Source organism: Pongo abelii, chromosome 12, assembly GCF_028885655.2.
Source record: "Pongo abelii isolate AG06213 chromosome 12, NHGRI_mPonAbe1-v2.0_pri, whole genome shotgun sequence".
Lineage (NCBI taxonomy): Eukaryota > Metazoa > Chordata > Mammalia > Primates > Hominidae > Pongo > Pongo abelii.
The window spans coordinates 84,002,926-84,024,277 of record NC_071997.2 but is presented as its reverse complement, the minus strand read 5'-3'; the positions used below and the strand labels follow the sequence as shown (position 1 = coordinate 84,024,277).

General features: G+C 39.5%; 1 protein-coding gene across 5 annotated transcripts in view; it reads left to right on the top strand.

Annotated features, from left to right (window-relative positions):
- PPP1R21 (protein phosphatase 1 regulatory subunit 21) overlaps nt 1-21,352 on the top strand; it is a 123,550-nt gene that overhangs the window by 36,929 nt on the left and 65,269 nt on the right. For all 5 annotated transcript variants that reach the window (XM_054548200.2, XM_054548199.2, XM_024242684.3 and 2 more), the window contains exons 13-17: nt 2,017-2,109; nt 8,673-8,800; nt 13,042-13,194; nt 17,644-17,736; nt 20,474-20,716. In XM_054548200.2, coding sequence (XP_054404175.2) covers nt 2,017-2,109; nt 8,673-8,800; nt 13,042-13,194; nt 17,644-17,736; nt 20,474-20,716 — 710 coding nt within the window. The remainder of the gene's footprint in view (nt 1-2,016; nt 2,110-8,672; nt 8,801-13,041; nt 13,195-17,643; nt 17,737-20,473; nt 20,717-21,352) is intronic.

Sequence of the window (21,352 nt, the reverse complement as noted above, 5' to 3'; positions counted from 1 at the left end):
TGTGTGATCTCCTGTGGAAATAGGAGCCTGCAGATGTCATCAAATTAAGATGAGGTCATACTGGATTAAAGAGAGTCCTAAATCCAATGAATGGGATCCTTATAAGGAGAGAGAGATTTCGAGACAGAGACACAAAGAATTTGGAGACAGAGACACAAGGGGGAAAGCCATATGAAGACAGATGCAGGGATTGGAGTTATGCTGCCACAGGCAAGTAACACCTAGGGCCAACAGAAGCTGGAAGAGGCAAGAAAGAATTCTCCCTTAGGGCCTTTGGGTGTGCCCCTGCCAACACCTTGATTTTGGACTTCTGGCCTCTAGAACTGTGAGAAAATAAATTTCTGTTGTTTTAAGCCACCTTGTTTGTGGTACTTCATTACAGCAGCACTAGGAAATTAATACAGGGAGTATTGCCATCTAAGCTTAGTCATCTGATTCATGAACATAGTATGTTTTTCCATTTATGTAGCTCTTTAATTTCTTTAAACACATCTTCTAGTTTTTAGCATATAAGTTTTGTGCCATGATGTTGCTTCTCAAGGATTCAGCCTTGGGCATGCACACAGTCACCCTGGGATGACGATGGTGGCAGGGCTCTCCTTCACTGTCTCTTTCCCTGATCACACCCAGGTTTAAGCTCTGCTGATTGCTGATTGATTGCTCTCATTTTCAAAATGTCGTGGGGCGTCAATTGTCTATTCAGAGAATCAATTCAGTTTGGGCTCTTTTACAGGTATAGTTATAGACCTAGTGTACACCTAGCAGGTAGAGTGTTTTGAGATCAGTGTTTGGGCTTCATTCTGACCCCAGGAGGGCTCTTCTTAGCTGTTTCTGTTTCCTGTTCTCTCTGGTAAACCAGGCAGCCCACAGTTTAACTTATATCGCTAATCTACCAATTTCTTCTTCATTGCTTTTACCACGGCCATAATTTTTTAGAGTATACCCTTAGGCTTGAACTTCTCCACACTGTATTACAAATTAAGTCAGTTCCTTAAGAAGAGATTAAGAGCTCTTGTTTTAAGGCTTGCTTATCTCCTGGGCTAAATCTCTGTGGGCTAGGGACAGTGGTCATGCTTTTCTCTAAGTGACACCCCCTTGTTAGAAACTGAGCACTTAGTGGAGGGGGTAGGCCGCAGCCCCCGGTCTCTTTCAGGGTGGAACTCCTGTTGATGAGCTGGGGCAAGGGTGATCAGGGCCCCACTTTTCTTGGCAGCACCATGCCCAAGGTAGAGCCTCCATCTTAAGAGTAGGGGCTGGGTGAAAGAAGGAGAACGTTCCCCGCCTCTGTCCACACTTGCTCAGAATTCAGCTTCAGCAACAGGTAGCTGGGAGCAAGAGGAGAAATCCAGACCTCTTTAGGAGTTGGGAGAGAGGAAGTCCTGTGTTCTTGGCTATACCTATTGGGAATGGAGTTTCTGTCTCCCTGAGCTGTGGGAGGGAGGTAGTGATTCTTGGTTTAAATACCATAGACTCTCACTGTTGTTACTGAGTTGTTACAGATTTTCTTGAGTAAATCATGTCCTGTGTTGCCCTTAGAACCGTCTCCAGAGACTTTAAGTGATTGTCCTTTTTGCAAATTTTACCAGTTTTGCAGAGGGCAAGCAGCTCCACAGAGCTCCTCATGCTGACATGGCAGAAGCAGAACTCTGTGATATTTGGGTAAGAGTGTTTTAGCGATGTTCAGCAAATAATGTGTAGGGAATGAAAAATGCATTATATAATAACAAGGTAAACATTCACAAAGACTTTCGTTTTACAAAGAATCATGACAGACTTAATCCTGCTTAACAACTGAATTTTGTTTCTCAACCATTAAAAAGTACTTGTGGACATAGGAGATGCAAATCATTTAGATGTGCTTATGTGTATCACCATTATGTCTGAATGTATCTTAAGAGCCATTATTTCTAGCACATTACAAGCAATCTTCATTCTCTATCTTCCCAAAAGTAGAGGGATACAGTGGGCAGTCCATTTTTCAGGAAAATGCTTAGATTTGTGATTTTGATTTCCTAGGTACAGAGCCAGATGGACTCCTTCGGACAAACTACAGTTCTGTGTTAACAAATGTTGGTGCTGCTCTGCATGGATTTCATGACGTTATGAAAGGTAGGCCTTGAAAAAGAATGTAAGCTTAAAACCTTTGCCCCACTTTCTTCGATCTGCCTGAATAAGATTTAAACAAACACTGCGAAGGGTAATAGACCCCAGATAAAGGCTTAGTAGCATTTGGCTTATGTTGAGTGCACAGCTCACTGCCTTCTGCTTTTCCCATCTGCTTATTTCTGGAGGTAAACAAAGTGCTGAAGAGAAATCCTTGTGTACAGTCCTTGTGTACAGTACTTTAGCCAGAAATACGTTACACTGACTTTAGGGAGGTGTGTGAATTGTACAAAACCAGACATGCTATTCAGAGGCCTTTTGCAAAATACGTTGCGCTTCTTAGAGCCCAAGCACAAAGGAATTGAGGAAACCAAGGCTTCAAGTCCCCAGAAGGAATACACTAACTTTCCACCATCCTGTGCATTTTAATGTTTTAAATGCCTTTTAAAGTCCTGTCTTGTTGGGCATAGCCTTAAGAAATGAAAGTCAGGTTTTGCATTTGGGTCAGTTTTCAATTGCTTCTGTGCTCCTAAAAATGTAGTCTGCTGAAAGGCCGAGCGGAACCTTTTAAAGCATTTCATAATGCTTCTTAGTGTGTGATTCTGAGTCCTGACTAATCTACAACTTTGCAATTGCTTCTAGGTTTTTTTCCCTTTCTTTTCCTTTTAGAGACTGTTGGGGTAGGGAAAGCAGGGGAAGGAGGAGAGGGGCAGGAGCAATCTATTAAGGACTATTGGAAATAGTCCAGGTGCCTGGATGATTCATTGTTTTTAGTTAACAATTACTGACCAATTACTAACTGCACAGAGAATAATTTTTAAAAACCTAAAGCTGTGTTTCATAACATGGATAAGAGGGCTATATTGGGGGACCTAATCTATGGCACTGGGATTCATTCTTAGTCTCAGCAGTATTACCAAGCACCAGTTTACCATTCAGTCTAGAGTATGGGCCTTTCTGTGGCTTGTATTCAATTATAAGGAACTTTATAATTTTTTTTGAGGTGGAATTTCGCTTTATTGCCCAGGCTGGAGTGCAGTGGTGCGATCTCTGCTCACTGCAGCCTTTGCCTCCTGGTTTCAAGTGATTCTTCTGCCTCAGCCTCCCAAGTAGCTGGGATTACAGGTGCACACCACCATGCCTGGCTAATTTTTGTATTTTTAGTAGAGATGGGGTTTCGCCATGTTGGCCAGGCTGGTCTTGAACTCCTGACATCAGGTGACCCACTTGCCTTGGCCTCCCAAAGTGCTGGGACTACAGGCGTGAGCCACTGGGCCTGGCCCCAATTATAAAGACTTTGAAAGTCACTGTACTTACAGAATTAGCCTTGGTTTCAGAAATCACAACTTGGATAGGCAGTATGGGTGGCAGTTAACAATATTCAACTCCAGTCCTGCAGATTTTAGTTTGGTCTATAGAAAAATCCAAGAGATGGTGCTTCTTTCCTGTGCGGCTTTTGGTTTGAGGATCTAAGACCTAGTCGTAGTCCTCTCTTCCAGAACTTTACTTAACCTAGAACCAGGTTGAAACCACAAGTACCTCTGTGGCTACAAGTTTTTTAGTTTTGTTTTAAAGTTTTTCCTCTGCTGGCTGGGTGCAATAGCTGACGCTTATAATCCCAGCATTTTGGGAAGCCGAGTGGGAAGATCACTTGAGCCCAAGAATTTGAGACTAGCCTGGGCAACATAGGGAGACCCTGTCTCTACAAAATGAAACAATAAAATAAAAAAAAAATAAATTTTCTTATGCTAATACAGTTTGAGCATTCTTAATACGGTAATCTGAAATCCAAAATGCTTCAAAATCTTAAGCTTTTCAAGTACCATCATGACACCATAAGTGGAAAATTCCACACTTGCCCTCACGTGACATGATAAAGTTGCAGTCAAAACTTAGTTTCACACACAAAATTATTAAAAGTATCGTACAAAATTACCTTCAGGCTATATGTGTAAGGCGTATATGAAACATAAATGAATTTCGTATTTAGACTTGGATCCTGTCCCCAAGATGCCTTCTTATGTATATGCAAATATTCCAAAATCTGAAGAAATCTGAAGTCCAAAACACTGCTGGTCCTAAGCTTTTTGGATAAGGGATTCTTGATCTATTGGTTGATAGGTTGGTCTCAGTGTAAACAGAGGGATTTATAAAAATATGTATCGTACATGGAATTAAAACGGGAGTGACTCAATTATTTAACAAGTGGCATTTTGTTTTGTAAAAGAGGAGTATGTGTAAAGTCACCTCCAAATGTTAAAGGAGCTGAGAAACCAAAGAAGGAGGCAGACAAATCCATGTTGTTGGTATAGGGTGATTTATTGGGGTAGCTTATAGACAGAAGAATGGTCTTGGGGCAGTTATAAGACAGGGAAGGTCTTTGTACTGCAACCTCCCAGACCTAGAGCTTATATCTTGAGGGAAAAGTACATGTGCTCTGGAAGGAATGTGTAAGTGGGTATAGCATCACAGCCTATGATTTTTTATAACAGTATCAAGGGTTGTTTTGAAGGAAACTTATCGTGAATACATGTTTTTATATAAAGAGTAATATATCAACTAGACATTTTGGAGGTATTCCCAGATTCGGGGTCAGCCAGAAGTTACATGGCGGATTAGCATTTAAAATAAAGACACTGTAATTTTTTTTTATGATGTCTACTTTATTCTAAAGTGACTATAGTCTGTAGTTGTAATTGTGAAAATATATAGACCAATGTTTCCCAAAGTTTAGTATGTATACACATCATCAGATGACTTTTTTTCCCCCCAACTTTTAAGTTCAGGGGTAAATGTGCAGGATGTGCAGGTTTGTTACATAGTTAAATGTGTGCCATAGTGATTAGCTGCACAGATCATCCCATCAACTAGATAGTAAGCCCAGCATCCATTTGCCATTCTTCCTGATGCTATCCCTCCTCCCATCCCCCACCCTCCATCAGGCTCCAGTGTGTCTTGTTCCTTGGCATGTGTCCATGTGTTCTCATCATTCAGCTTCCATTGACAAGTGAGAACATGCAGTATTTGATTTTCTGTTTCCGCGTTAGTTTGCTGAAGATAATGGCTTCTGGCTCCATCCATGTACCTGCAAAGGACATGATCTCATTCCTTTTTATGGCTGCATAGTGTTCCATGATGTATATGTACTACATTTTCTATAAAATAAAGATGCTTTTTTTTCCTTTTTTTTTTTTTTTTTTTTGAGACGGGTCTCTCTCTGTCACCCAGGCTGGAGTGCAGTGCAACCTTTGCCTCCCAGGTTCAAGCGATTCTCCTGCCTCAGCCTCCTGAGTAGCTGGGACTACAGGTGTGCGTCACCATGCCAGCTAATTTTTTTGTATTTTTAATAGAGACAGGGTTTCGCCATGTTGGCCAGGCTGGTCTCGAACTCCTGACCTCAAGTGATCCGCCTGCCTCGGCCTCTCAAAGTTTTGGGATTATAGGCGTGAGCCACTGCACCTGGCCCAATGTCAAAATCCTAAAATTCACAGGAAACCATAAAAGGGGCCTGAATAGCCAAAGCAAACAGCACAGAGCATAAAGCTAGAGGCATCACATTAACTGACTTGTACTGCTTTATAAACTCATTTAGCAAAGTAGTGCACATAGTATTTTACCCTTCTCTGCCCTCTTCCTTGTAATGCACAATGAGAAACAAAACAGAGTACACATTGTTCCAACCCAGAGTGCTGGGATTACAAGCGTGAGGTACCGCGCCTGGCCAAGAGTGTCTTTATTTTAAATGCTAATCCACCATGTAACTTCTGACTAACCCTGAGTCTGGGAATGCCTCCAAAATGTCAATTTAATGTATTACTCTTTCCTATTTTTTATTTTTTAAATTTCTTTTTTATAGAGGTGGGGTCCTTCTATGTTTCCCAGGCTGGTCTCAAACTCCTGGACTCAAGTGATCCTTCTGCTTCGGTCTCCCAAAGTGCTGGGATTACATGCATGAACTACCGTGCCCAGCCTAATGTATTACTCTTTATATAGGAATACCTATTCACTGTAAGATTCCTTCAAAACAAACTTTGACGCTGTAACAAAAATCGTAGGCTGTGACTCCTGTAGCTACCCACACATTCCTTCCAGAATTCCACGCATACTTTTTCCCCAAGATATAAGCCCTGCGTTTGGGGGTTTGCCATGCAGAGATCTGTTTTGCAACCATCCAAGACCATACTTGTGTCTGTAAGTTCCTCCTAATAAATCATCCTATACCAATAAACTGGATTTGCCTGCTTCCTTCTTTGATTTCTTGGCTCCTTCAGCATTTGGGGGTCGTGTTGCAAATACAGCCCTTTCAAGGAACATATTCTAAGTGAGAATTGTTTGATCTTTAGTCTCAGAGGTCTGAAGTTGGTAGACTCATAGGAAACATAAAAGGAAAAATAAATCTGTGGTCTAAGTTACATGATTCTTTTGTACATTTTGGAGTTAAAATTTAATGTCAAGAAACCCTCTAAATAACTGAAACGTTTAGACTAAATAAAGAATAAACTTTTTTTTTTTTTTTTTCTGGACTGATTCTTTCTCTGTTGCCCAGGCTGGACTGCAGTGGCATGATCTTGGCTCACTGCAACCTCCCACTCCTGGGTTTAAGCAATTCTCATGCCTCTAGCACCTGAGTAGCTGGGATTACAGGCACATGCCACTACACCCAGCAATTTTTGTATTTTTAGTAGACACGGGGTTTCGCCATGTTGGCCAGGCTGGTCTTGAACTCCTGGCCTCCAGTGATCTGCCCACGTCGGTCTCCCAAAGTGCTGGATTACAGGCATGAGCCACTGCATCCTGCCAAGAGTAAACATTTTGATTGCGAGAATGACTATAATCAAGCTACAATAGCCTTGTTCTTAGTATTGTACTTTTTTCATGAGTACCTCAATTACCATCAACCAAGATTGCTTACCAACCAAATTGTATTATTATAACATTGTATATACTTCCAGTAAAATATTGAGTAAAACTGTCTGTGATGTGTAGAAAGAAAGTGTCTGTTAGGGATGAGCAAGTTCAGTATACAAAAAGCATTCAGTGCTTATAGACTGTTGGTGGGAATATAAATTAGTTCAACCCCTATGGACAGCAGTATGGAGATTTCTCTCATTTTTAGAGTTCTAAAAATAGAATTACCATTCGACCCAGCAATCCCACTACTGGGTATTAACAATCCCACTACTATGTTCACCATTTGGGTGATGGGCTCAATAGAAGCCCAAACCCCAGTATTACACAATATGCCCGCCTAACAAACCTGCACATAAACTCCCTGCCTCTAAAATAAAATATAAAAAAATAACAAAAAGCATTCAGCATCCTAATTGAATTTTTATACACTTGGACATCTTATGACTATATTGAGGATAATCATTTCTTTTCAAAAATATATTGAATGTAATAGTAATTTGCCAGTTGGTTGGTTCCTTTTCTGTGACAACTGTACCATAGTAATATAATATGTTAACAGTAGGAAAAACTGGCTAAAGGGTGTGATGAAACTCCATAACTTTTCTGTGAGTCTAAAACTATCCTGAATCAAAGATGTATTTATACAAGTGTATATAAATATAGGAATATATTAATAATTTTTAAATTCTCTAGTTTTAAAATGTTAGTGAAAATAATCTCATTCATGGACCATAGTAATTTTGAGTTAAAACATCATGATCACTTCAGGTTAAATCTCAAATACTATTTCTTTCCAAATAGTCTTATTTCCTCCATTAATTATCTATAGTCTAAAACAATCAACAAAATTTCTTGATTCTAAATTAATGATATTGTGTGTACAGAATTGCTATAAAAATTTTCATGTTTGTGATTGACATATAAATATATATAATTGTATATATTAACTAATATATAGAATTGTATATGCTATATATAATTGTATTATATGTAGTTTTATATAATATATTATATTATATTAGTTAATATATACAATTATATATAATATAATTAATACATATGTGTGTATATGTATGCCTTTTCTATGCTTTCCTAACCACAGGCCTTTATTGTACTATTCTTGGACTGGAGACAGTTGCATAGGAAGTCAGGCACTGGAGTGTCCAATCCATGTTTGGCTGTGCAGATATTTCTCATTGCTAGTTAGGGTGTGCACTAGAAAACTAGCTACAGTCCAGTAAGGATTGTGAGACATTGTGGTTGTGTTGGCTATTCCTTTCCAGCCTTGTGGGTTGTTTATATAAATACAAGATAATTTCTCCTTAATGCCTGTTACACTATCAAAACATTGGTTTTTAACTGGTAAATACTGGTCAGGATCATTTACCCAATGTTAGAATTAATACTCCAATGAGGAAATCTTGGTGGCTGTAGTAAAGATAGCCAAGATGGTGTTCAGAGATCCTTACTTCTCCCTGTTCTTTCCATGTAGATTTGTGACCTAATTGATATTCAGTGCAATCCTGACACTTGAGACCATTCTTTGTCAAATTTACTTTATAAATTTAGAAGAATAGATACGAGAAGTGAATGGGCTGGTTATCTGTATGTGACTTATATATAGATAATAATGAATTTTCATGTAATTGCTTTTATAGATATTTCCAAACATTATAGTCAAAAAGCTACAATAGAGCATGAACTTCCAACAGCAACACAGAAGCTGATAACAACTAATGACTGTATCCTGTCATCAGTAGTGGCATTAACAAATGGAGCAGGAAAGGTAATTCTCTTCTGGTGTATATTGATGTCAAAACTCTTAAATATGTGCTTTTTTTCTGAAGGACATAGGAAAATGGATCTGTAAAAGGATTTTGTAATATAAGGGTTTACTGTAAAATAAAGTTGTCTCCCTTTCCTCTGCTTCCTACCCAGTATTTACTCTGACTTAATATTTTAAGAGAGGGATCTCTTGCTATGTTGTCAGGCTTGACTCAAACTCCTGGACTCAGGGGAGTCTCCTGGGTGGCGGAGACGATAGGCACATGCACTCCATGCTGCTTTCATACCTAATGTTTAAAGCAATGTGACAGTGACTGTTTGGCATTTGTCTTGAGTGTGTAGATCACTCCCTGTTTATGTTTTAATGCAATATTGGATGATTAGAAGATTCTAGGTAGTCTCAATATAGATCCTTGTGTATATGAAGGGTCTGCCATATAGAACACTGCGAACATACAAAAAAAGAAAACAAACCCACCACAATATACGTTCCATTAATATTTTGGTTTTTTTCCTCCTAGTGTTTTTGTATGTTTCTTTTTTGGTAATACTTGTGATAATACTACCTCTGTGGTTTTGTATCTAAACAAGTACTTTAAAGTGACTTCAACATGTGTCCTTTCGTTCAAACTTTAATAGTAGGTCATGATCGTCTGGATCATTAAATACTTAATTTTCACTATAAACTAACTAAAGTGCAGTTTCTTTAAGAATCCTTTGATAAGCCAGATGCTGTGGCTCACACCTGTAATCCCAGCACTTCGAGAGGCTGAGGCGAGAGTATTGCTTGATCCCAGGAATTCAAGACCAGCCTGGGCAACATGTCAAGACCTCATCCCTACAAAATTAAAAAATTAGCCAGGCATGGTGATGTGCGTCTGTGGTCCCAGCTGCTTGGGAGGCTGAGGTAGGAGGATTGCTTGAGCCCAGGAGGTTGAGGTTGCAGTGAGCCATGTGTGAGCCACTGCACCCTATCCTGGGTGACAGAGCAAGACCCTATCTCAAAAAAAAAAAAAAAAGAATGTTTTGATCATGGATATTCCTGTTTCAGCAGAAGTTATATTCTCAGAGTGTGCGTTCATGTGGCTGTCATCAACAACTTTAATGACTAAGATTTCTCTGAGAACATTCTACATGTATAAAACCAAAAGGACTGTATTCAGAACTATCTTAGCCCATTTATTGCAGCAGACTCAGCATGACTTCCAAAGGAAATGCTTATCTCTGTGTCTGTCTTTATATACTATTCTGCTTCTGACAGGTTGACTGTAATAGGAACAAATATTCTTCAAGTGATTTATAATAGTCAGAAATGATCATACATCATGTTAGACATTTCAGTGTCATATTTCCAAAGTTGGACTGGCCTTGTGACCACTTGCTATAGCTTGGGGTCATGATTAAAACGTGTTATCTTTAGGTTCTGTCAGCTTACAGATCTACGTGGAAAGGATTCCTGAGCCAGAGGACCATCCCTACTGCCTCCTCTTTCACCTCCTTCATCCATGGCATGCCAGATGCTTTTGGAGGATAATCCTAACTTTGATTCAGTTAAGAAAAATGCCGAAAAGAGAGAATGTTGGTATTTTATGAGTCTCTGTATTTGCCAACTTTTTTTTTTTTTGAGATGGAGTCTTGCTCTGTTGCCCAGGTTGGAGTACAGTGGCATGATCTCAGCTCACTGCAAGCTCTACCTCCCGGGTTCGCACCATTCTCCTGCCTCACCCTTCCGAGTAGCTGGGACTAAAGGCGCCCGCCACCACGCCCGGCTAATTTTGTTTTTGTATTTTTAGTAGAGACGGGGTTTCACCATGTTAGTCAGGATGGTCTCAATCTCCTGAGAACTCTGAAATAATTAAATACTTGCATACGTCATAGTTTATTTTAGTTTTACTTTGCCTGAAACCGTAAAATGTTATCTCAAGGAAAGGTATCTGATCTTCACTCTGAAATTTTAATAAATGGTTTTCAACTAAAATATTTGAACTAATGTTAGTTGGTGTCAGCTTAATATTAAATACTTAGCTGATATGATTTGATTAACCTAATTTTACAGTTTGTAATTTCCATTAAGAACCCAGTAGGAAAGTGTAGTATAGTCATATTAAAGAAAGTTTGGAAAATGTAGAAATATTAGAAAAAAGAAAATAAACCTCACAGTGTACTACCATGATCCAAATACAAACACTGTGTGAATCCATGTCATTCACAAGGACTATATAGCTCAAGATTTTTGGAATCCTTACTTTATTGAATACTACCTAACAGAGAATTTCATTTGCTCTAGTAAAATATCAGTGAAAAGTATAACCTTTCAGACCATTAGTGATTAATTTTTGACCAATTTTTGCCAAAGTAGAATACTTTGTTTTACAGATTACTTTTTAAAATTTATCAAAATACAATATTCTTTAATGTATACAAGACTGTAACTTTTCTGGCTAAAGCATTTAGCCAGACATTTTTATTTATATCAGCATTTCATATAGCACTGAAGAGGCTGAGGTGGGAGTATTTATTGCTTGAGCCCAGGAGTTCAAGACCAGCCTGGGCAACATGGCAAGACCTCATCTCTACAAAATTAAAAAATCGGCCACACATGATGGTGTGCGTCTGTGGTCTCAACTACTTGGGAGGCTCATGTAACAGGATTACTTGAGCCCAGGAGGTTGAGGCTGCAGTGAGGCCTCCTGCCTCAGTCTCCCAAGTAGCTGGGACCACAGACGCACACCACCATGCCTGGCTGATTTTTCAGTTTTGAAGAGATGAGGTCTTGCCATGTTGCCCAGGCTGGTCTTGAACTCTGGGCTCAAGCAGTACCCCCGCCTCAGCCTGTCAAAGTGTTGGGATTATAGGTGTGAGCCACTGCACCTGGCTTATCAAAGGATTCTTAAAGAAACTGCACTTTGGGCTGGGCGCAGTGGCTCACCTGAGGTCAGGAATTTGAGACCAGCCTGGCCAACGTGTTGAAACCCTGTCTCTACTAAACATACAAAAATTAGGCTGGGTGCGGTGGCCCACGCCTGTAATCCCAGCACTTTGGGAGGCTGAGGCGGGAGGATCACGAGGTCAGGAGTTTGAGACTAGCCTGGCCAACATGGTGAAACCCCTTCTCTACTAAAAGTACAAAAATTAGTTGGGTGTGGTGGTGTGCACCTGTAATCCCAGCTACTGGGACAGCTGAGCCAGGAGAATGGCTTGAACCCAGGAGACGGAGGTTGCAGTGAGCCGAGATCGTGCCACCGCCCTCCAGCCTGGGTGACAGAGCAAGACTCTGTCTCAAACAAACAAACAAAAATACAAAAATTACCCGGATGTGGTGGCGGGCACCTGTAATCCCAGCTACTCAGGCGGCTGAGGCAGGAGAATTGGTTAAACCCAGGAGGCAGAGGTGGCAGTGAGCCGAGATCGTGCCACTGCACTCCAGCCTGGGCAACAGAGCGAGACGCTGACTCAAAAAAAAAAAAAGAAAAGAAAAAAAGAAACTGCACTTTGGTCAGTTTACAGTGAAATTAAGTATTTAATGATCCAGATGATCATGACCTACTATTAAAGGTTCAATGAAAAGACACATGTTGAAGTCACTTTAAAGTACTTGTTAAGATACAAAACCACAGAGGTAGCATTATCATAAATATTACCAAACGCTATAGATTCAAAATCATGGCTCTGAAAGTGATAGACCTTTGTGGCTGCTTACATAGAGTTAACAAATGTTAAATCTGTAAATGACAGTCCACTGAATTTTCAGTCTTTTTTTTCTATATTTATAATTTATAAATTGAGATTTATAGAATTAAATTTAAATGGAAGTTACATATTCAAGATACTGTGTTATATCTTCTGTTAGAATATGAAATATTCAAAGTTAAAATATGGAATCTGGAAATCCAAACATGGATATTTTGAGAACAGTGGCAGAAATCAATGAGGTAAAGAGCTCATGAAAGTCACCTACAGAATAAATGAGTATCAGTCTTGGTTTTCAGGAAGAATAGAAATTGTCTAGAAAAGGACATGTCAGAAATTTGTTCTGACTATTTATACTGGTGTCCTGTTTTTATTATAAACCATTGCCTAGGTATTCTCAAATAAATAAATGTGGACTTTGGGTCAGGTGTTGAAATTTCATTTCCATTTCCATTCTCAACATCTTTAAACTTTGCTGCAAAAACTATTAGATACATATTTTAGATATATTGTTGGAAAACAAAATCTATTTCCTTGTCACACTTTGTTTAGATTGCATCCTTCTTCAGCAACAATTTGGACTACTTCATTGCTTCACTGAGCTATGGATCTAAGGCAGCGAGTGGATTCATTAGTCCTCTTTCAGCTGAATGCATGCTGCAGAATAAGAAAAAAGCTGCTGCCTATATGAAGTCTCTGAGAAAGGTTTGTTAGCTGCTGTTAATATTTAAATCAGAGGAAACATCAGGAGTCATTCTAGAGAATGGCAAGAGTTTTTCTGCAGTTTGTATTGTTGACTTTTTATACGATATTGGGGTGCAGGTTGTTGGTGGGAGTTGGGGGAGGGCTGTGGGGAAGAGGAGGTGACAGGACCCAGACTTTACCTGATAAGCAGCGTTGCCTATATTCGTAGGCCATGTTGGACTAAAGTCCCAAGTGCCTGATAGAGCGCCTGGGGTGAGGTAGCCAGCCAAACAGTAAATATTGAACTTCAGAAACTCTTAAACTTGTAGAAACAGAAAAAAAAGAAATATGTGTATGACTCTTTTCTGAATAAGAATATGTAGTTGTTGCAAAAAAAAAAAAAAAAAAAAAAGAAGATACTACAGTACATTAAGAAGAAAATTGTGGTCACCTGTAATCCTACCACCCAAATGTAGCTATAGTTGACTTTTTTAGAAAACAATATATTTATATCCAAAAAATGTTATTATATGTTTGAGTGCACATGCACACACATACTATAAAAAGCAGAATGTATTTAGGTGCATGTACTGTTTTAGAATATTTTTTTCTCTTAATGCATTGAGGATATATTTATATATATCTCAAAAATTGTATCTATAAAATACATGACTCAAGGGACATCATTAAAAAAGAATGAAAGAAATAGGAATAATAAAATATAAAATATAAATTACTTTTTTTTATTTTTTAGCTGTTCCTGGGGGAGCAGGACTAACTTATAGACAGTGCACCCAGAGCTGCCAGCTGTCATCATTTATTTATAGTGTTTTCTTCTGTAAATGTATAATTTAATTAATTCATTGCTGGTAGATATTTAAGTTGTTGCCTGTTTTTCACTGTTACAGTGGATATTCTTGCACCTGCAATTTGTGCATTTTACTTTTTTCTCTTCTTTAAACGTTTTAACTATGCAGTGCATAAACACGTTCTTATATTAAATTAGATCATTACAGGTAAATTATAATCCCTAATTCCAGTTCCTCTCTAGAGATAACCATAATTATCAGTTTGATGTGTAACCTTTCAGGCTCTTTGAGCATTTATAAGCATGCAATCTATAAACAATACACAGAATTTTTCTCCCTTCCTTCCTTCACTTTTCTTTTGTTCTTTTCTCCTTTTTTCTTCCCAAATGCATGTTTCATTGTGCAATTTGCTTTTTTTTTGTTTAAAATAATGATTTAGAGACTGTCTATATCATTACATGTGGAACTCACTATATTCCTTTTAGATATGGCATAGACTTCTATAATATGGATGTTCCATAGTTTGTTTAGGTTTCCCTTAATTGGTAGGCATTTAGGTTAATTCCACTTTTTTACTGTTACAATAATACTGCAATGGATAGCCTTGTAAATGTTTCCTTGGGCACATGGGTGGAATATGAGAAGTAGAATGTTGTAGGCCATGTGGCTTGTACATTTTAAGTTTTAATAGTAGTTGCCAGTTGTCCTTCAAAATGGGCACTCTGAAGGATACTTCCCACAGTATAAAAGCTACCTATCTCACTATATGAATTGCTGGTTCAAAGCATGTGAGTGTTTCAAATTTTGGCATGTTTTTCCAGACTATACTTCAGGAAGGTTACCTATTTATAGTTTGCCAGTAGTAGAAATATGAATTTAACCCATGCATTTAATATTTGTCAATCTCAGGAGAGGTTTCTTGCTGTTGTTTTGGTTCATATATATATATTTGCTTGTTAATGAGGTGGAACACCCTTTCATAGTTATCACTTGTGTTTATTGTATAAATTATCTCTTTAGGTCATTTATCTTTTTTTTTTTTTTTTTTTTTGAGACGGAGTCTTGCACTGTCGCCCAGGCTGGAGTGCAGTGGCATGATCTTGGCTCTGCCTCACGGGTTCACACCATTCTCCTGCCTCAGCCTCCTGAGTAGCTGGGACTACAGGCGCCCGCCACCACGCCCGGCTAATTTTTTGTACTTTTAGTAGAGACGGGGTTTCACCGTGTTAGCCAGGATGGTCTCGATCTCCTGACCTCCTGATCCACCTGCCTTGGCCTACCAAAGTACTGGGATTACAGGCGTGAGCCACTGTGCCCGGCCTTACCTATTTTTAAATAAATGTTTCTGATTAGGGTTGAAAGAGCTCTCTCTATATTAAGAATGTTAATTTTGTGTTTATGTGGGAAATATTTTTCCCTAGTTTGCTGTAGTAGTTTTTCAAAATAGAAGTTTTTATTTTTGTATCATCAAATAGGTCTTTTTCTTCATGGTGATCATTCTTAGCCAGGGTTGCTTTCCAAGGTAGAAACATTCACCTATATTTTCTTCCAGCATTTTTACAGTCTAATTTTTTACATTTGGACAGGCAGCCTATAGTAGCTGGAAAAAAATACATAAATAAATAAATTTTTAGATTTGGATCTTTAATTTATCCAGAATTTATTCTGATATAAGATGTCAAAGAAGGATCTAAATAATTATTTTTTTTCAATAATTAGGTGGTTGTCCTTGTACCGTTCATTTAGTCCATCTTTTCTCCATTCAGTTAGAAATGCAATATTTGCCACATAATAAATTTTTATGTATGCTTTTGTTTGTTTCTGGATTTTTTATTCTGTTCTTCATCAGTCTATTTTGGTGCAAGTCCATATGGTTTTAGTTAGTGTAGCTTATACTGATGCTCCTTGACTTATGATGGGATTACGTCCTGATAAGCCCATTGTACGTTGAAAATATTGCAGCCGGGTGCAGTGGCTCACGCCTGTAATCCCAACACTTTGGGATGCCAAGGTGGGAGGATCACTTGAGCCCAGGAGTTCGAGATCAGCCTGGGCAACATAGGGAGACCTTGTCTCTACAAAAAAAGAAAAAAAAAAAAAAAAAAAAAGCCTGGCATGGTGGTGCATGCCTGTAGTCCCAGGTGCATGCTTGAGAGGCTGGATTGAGGCAGGAGGAGCCCTTGAGTCTGGGAGGTCAAGGCTGCAGTGAGTCGTGATCATGCTACTGCACTCCAGCCCAGGGCGACAAAGTGAGACCTTGTCTCAAAAAAAAAAAAAAATCATGTCAAAAATGCATTTAATGTGCCTAACTTACCAACCGTCATAGCTTAGCCTAGCCTGCCTTAAACGTGCTCAAAACACTTACATTAGCCTACACTTGGGCAAGTCATCTAACATAAAGCCTGTTTTATTTTATTTATTTATTTATTTATTTTTGAACCAGAGTCTTGCTCTGTCACCCAGGCTGGAGTGCAATGGCGCAATCTCGGCTCGCCACGCCTCCTGGCTTCAAGCGATTCTCCTGCCTCAGCCTCCCACAGGATCCTGCCACCTCGCCCGGCTAATTGTTTTTGTATTTTTAGTAGAAACGGGGTTTCACCATGTTGATCAGTCTGGTCTCGAACTCCTGACCTTAGGTAGTCCACCTGCCTCGGCTTCCCAAAGTGCTGGGATTACAGGCATGAGCCACCGTGCCTGGCCTTATTTATTTATTTTTGAGACGGAGTCTCACTCACTCTGTCGCCCAGGCTGGAGTGCAGTGATGCAATCTCTACTCACTGCAACCTCTGCCTCCGGGGTTCAGAGGATCCTCCTGCCTCAGCCTCCTGAGTAGCTTGGATTACAGGTGTGTGCCACCACGCCTGGCTAATTTTTGTATTTTTAGTAGCACCATTTTGGCCCGGCTGGTCTCGAGCTCCTGACCTCAAGCAATCCATCACCTCGGTGTCCCAAAGTGCTAAGATTACAGGGGTGAGCCACCACTCCCAGCCAATTTTATAATAGTGTTGAATATCTCATATAACTTACTGAATACTATACTGAAAGTGAAAAACAGAATGGTTGTATGTATAAATACTCAAAAGTATGATTTCTACTGAATGCATTGCTTTTGCACCATCATAAAGTCATCAGTCGAACCAAGGTAAGTCAGTGACCATTTATAATTGTTTTAAGTTCTTTATTATTTTTCTTTTTTTTTTCTTTTTGAGACGGAGTCTCGCTCTTTTGTCCAGGCTAGAGTGCAATGGCACAATCTCTGCTCACTGCAACCTCCGCCTCCCAGGTTCAAGTGATTCTCGTGCCTCAGCTTCCCTAGTAGCTGGGACTACAGGCGCGTGCTACCACACCCGGCTAATTTTTGTATTTTTAGTAGATGGGGTTTCACCATATTGGCCAGGCTGGTCTTGAATTCCTGACCTTGTGATCCACTCGCCTCGACCTCCCAAAGTGCTGGGATTACAGGTGTGAGCCACTGCGCCCGGCCTATTATTTTTCTTTTAAAAAATTATCTTTCTTTTCATGTGTATTAAAGAAAATAGTCTACTTTGACATACATCTGAATTTATTGTCACACCTCGTTTAGCATTCTTTGTGTATGTTGGATGCAGGGGAGGGGTGATACAATATTTTTTCTTTAATTCTTACGATGCTTTTATCATAGCCACTCTTGGAGTCTGTGCCTTATGAAGAAGCACTGGCAAACCGCCGCATCCTTCTCAGCTCTACTGAAAGTCGAGAAGGCCTTGCACAGCAAGTATGGCACTGGGAAAATTATGGAAATTGTTAAAGAACAGAAATGTTAAATCCCCCAAAGAAAGTTTTTAAGATACGTAGAATGATTCAAAAGTCTGCACAAATAAACATGTGAAATGAATTGTTTAATACATACTAAAAAGCAAATAGACATAATTTGTTGAAAAACGTGTTGACACTCTAAGTCATCTTGATTCAGTTGGTGTTATAATTGGAACTAAAGTAATATCAACACACTTTGGCCAAGATGATTAATTCTTTTTTTTTTAGGTACTAGATTTAAATGTCTGAAATACTAAAGTATAAGAGGGGGCAAGAGCTAGTGACTCTGAGTTATTTTCATTTCTTAAAGGAGCAAGAATGAAAAATGTGCAATATTTAGTGGTCAGTTGAGTTTGGGGAGTGAGTGGGAATGGGAGGCACTTTTTCAGAAAAAAAGGAAAAAAAATATATATGTATATATTTGTCCACAGTTGCTGGCTCATAACTCCCATAGTCCTTGTTACAGTAAATGGAATCTCTCTCTCTGATCTTCTCTTGCCCTCTTTTTACTTGCCTAAGGCAGGACTCTAATCTGACTTTACGGCATTATAGGGCATAAGACCCTCATTCTAGAGGAGGTCTTGCCCCATACCCTAGAGGAAGAAATGCTGCTGTACAGAGAAGAATCTAAACAAGACAGGGCTTATTGGGTTTTGGGTTTTTTTTTTTTTTTTTTTTTTTTGAGATGGAGTCTCACTGTGTCACCCAGGCTGGAGTGCAGTGTCATGATCTCAGCTCGCTGCAACCTCTGCCTCCTGGGTTCAAGCGATTGTCCTGCCTCAGCCTCCAGAGTAGCTGGGATTACAGGTGCATACCACCATGCCTGGCTAGTTTTTGTATTTTTAGTATAGACAGGGTTTCGCCACATTGGCCAGGCTGGTCTTGAACTCCTGACCTCAAGTGATCCCCCTGCCTTGGCCTCCCAAAGTGCTGGGATTACAGTCGTGAGCCATTGCGCCCAGTGGAGCTTGTTGGATTTAGGTCCAGTCACATTTCTTCATGGTTGTCAATCATGCCTATCCAGTGCAGTCTCCATAAAAAGCCCAAGAGGGCAGGGTTTGGGAGCTTCTGAATAGCTGAACACATAGAGGCTCTTGGAGGGTGGCATGCCCAGGGAGGGCGTGGAAATTCTGCACCCCTTCCTCTGCTTCACTCTAAATCTCTTCATCTGTATCCTTGGTAATAAACCAGTAAACATGTTTCCCTGACTTCTGTGAGCCACTCCAGCAAATTAATCAAACTCAAAAAGGGAGTCATGGGAACCTCAACTTAAAGCCGGTTAGTCACAAGTTCTCAAGGTCCAGACTTGTGACTGCTGTCTGCAGGGCAGGCATTTTTGGGAACTGAGCTCACAATCTGTGGGATCTAACACTGTCTCCATGTAGATAGTGGTGAATTAAATGGGAGGACACCCAGCTGATGTCTACAACAAAACTGACTACTTGTTTGTCGGTGGGGAAATATCCCTACATATTTTGGGGTCACAGAAGTCTTCTGTAATGATTGTTAAAGTGTGAGAACAGAGAAAAACGATTTGACAGTTTTTCATAGCAAAGGTTTACCTTAAAAATTACTAGGACCTTAGAAGCCTTCCTCATGCCGATTTCCAGTTACTGCTCTCCTCTCCCCCAAAAGTAACCATTCTCCTGCCTTCTAGCACTATAGATTAGTTTTTTTCCCTGATACTGAACTTTTTATTAAATGCAATTATGCTCTTTCAGGTCTGGCTTTTTGTGTTCAGCACAGTATATGGTATTAGGTTGGTGCAAAAGTAATTGTGGTTGTTGATATTACTTTTAAATAAATGGCAAAACTACAATTACTTTTGCACCAACCTATAGTTCTTTTTTTTTTTGGAGACGGAGTCTCACTCTGTCGCCCAAGCTGGAGTGCAGTGGCGTGATCTTGGCTTACTGCAAACTCCGCCTCCTGGGTTCACACCATTCTCCTGCCTCAGCCACCCGAGTAGCTGGGACTACAGGCGCCCGTCACCACGCCTGGCTAATTTTTTTTATTTTTAGTAGAGGTGGGGTTTCACTGTGTTAGCCAGGATGGTCTCCATCTCCTGACCTTGTGATCGGCCCGCCTTGGCCTCCCAAAGTGCTGGGATTACAGGCGTGAGCCACCGCACCCGGCCTGCACCAACCTATAGTTCTAATTGTTTACAAACATGCCCATTTTTGTATCCTCTGCTTTTTATATTTTAATTAAGTGGATGGTTTAAGTTGCTGTGCTTTGATAATTAGTGACATTGCATACCTTTTAATTTGTTTATAGTCTTGTTCAAGTCTTTTGTTGTTGGGTTTTTTTTTCTTTTTTCTTTTTTTTTCTTTGCCTTTTTCTCTATTGAGTTGTCTATCTTACTGGTTTGCAAGAATTCCTTGTATGTTCTAGTTATTGGATCTCTGTTGGATAAGCTTTACAGATTCTAATTCAATTCTGAGTTTTCTTTTCACTCTTGATGTTTTTCAATGAGTAGAGTTTTTTTTTTATCTCACTATAGTTTAATTTCTCGATTTATGGTTGTGCTTTTTGTATCATGTCTAATAAATCTCTTCCTATTCTAGGGTCAAGCTTTGTTATTATATTTTTACCTCTGTGGGGTAGTTTTGGTTTACATTCTGTAAAATAGTTTTTTGGCCACTAAGATTTATCTGTTTTAGTCTCTAAGATACAACACCCTGTTACTTTTCAAGGTTCAACAGAGTTTGGAAAAGATTTCTAAACTGGAGCAGGAAAAAGAACATTGGATGTTGGAAGCACAATTAGCCAAAATCAAGCTAGAGAAAGAAAACCAGCGAATTGCAGATAAGCTGAAGAATACAGGTAGTGCCCAGCTGGTTGGGCTGGCCCAGGAAAATGCTGCCGTGTCAAATGCTGCTGGCCAGGATGAAGCCACAGCTAAGGCTGTGTTGGAGCCCATTCAGAGCACCAGTGTAGTAAGTGTCTTCTTGGTTGTTCTTGGTTTTCTTTTTTAAATGCTAATTGGTGAGGATCTAATGTTCAACATTAACCGTTGTCTTAGTTCATTCAGGCTGCTATATCAAAATACCATAAACTGAGCATCTTGTAAATCACAGAAATTTATTTCTCACCGTTCTTGAGGCTGGGAAGTTCAGGATTAAGGTGCTGGGAGATTGACTGTCTGGTTAGGGTCTGTTTCCTGGTTCATAGACAGCAGCATTTTCATGGTGTTCTCACATGGCAGAAAGGTCAGATGAGCTCTCTGGGGTCTCTTTTGTAAGGGTATTAATCCTATTAGGTTATTTCCCAGAAGCCCTACCTCCTAATACCATCACCTTGGGGGTTAGAGTTTCAACATAGGATATTGGGGGTGGGGGGGGACACAAACATGCAGGCCATAGTAACCATCTTAATTACACATCAGTTCATAACAGGAGTGATCCGTGTACTCTAGAAAAAAGCTGGTTAGTAAGCAGGATATCTCCTTCAAAAAGTAGCCGTTAAATTCCCTGTGATTTTACATGAGACTTCCTCATGGTGAGGACTATGTTCCTGGAAAAGATATAGTAAGTTAAATTTAAGATGATTCTGTTTTTCCATAAAAACATTTG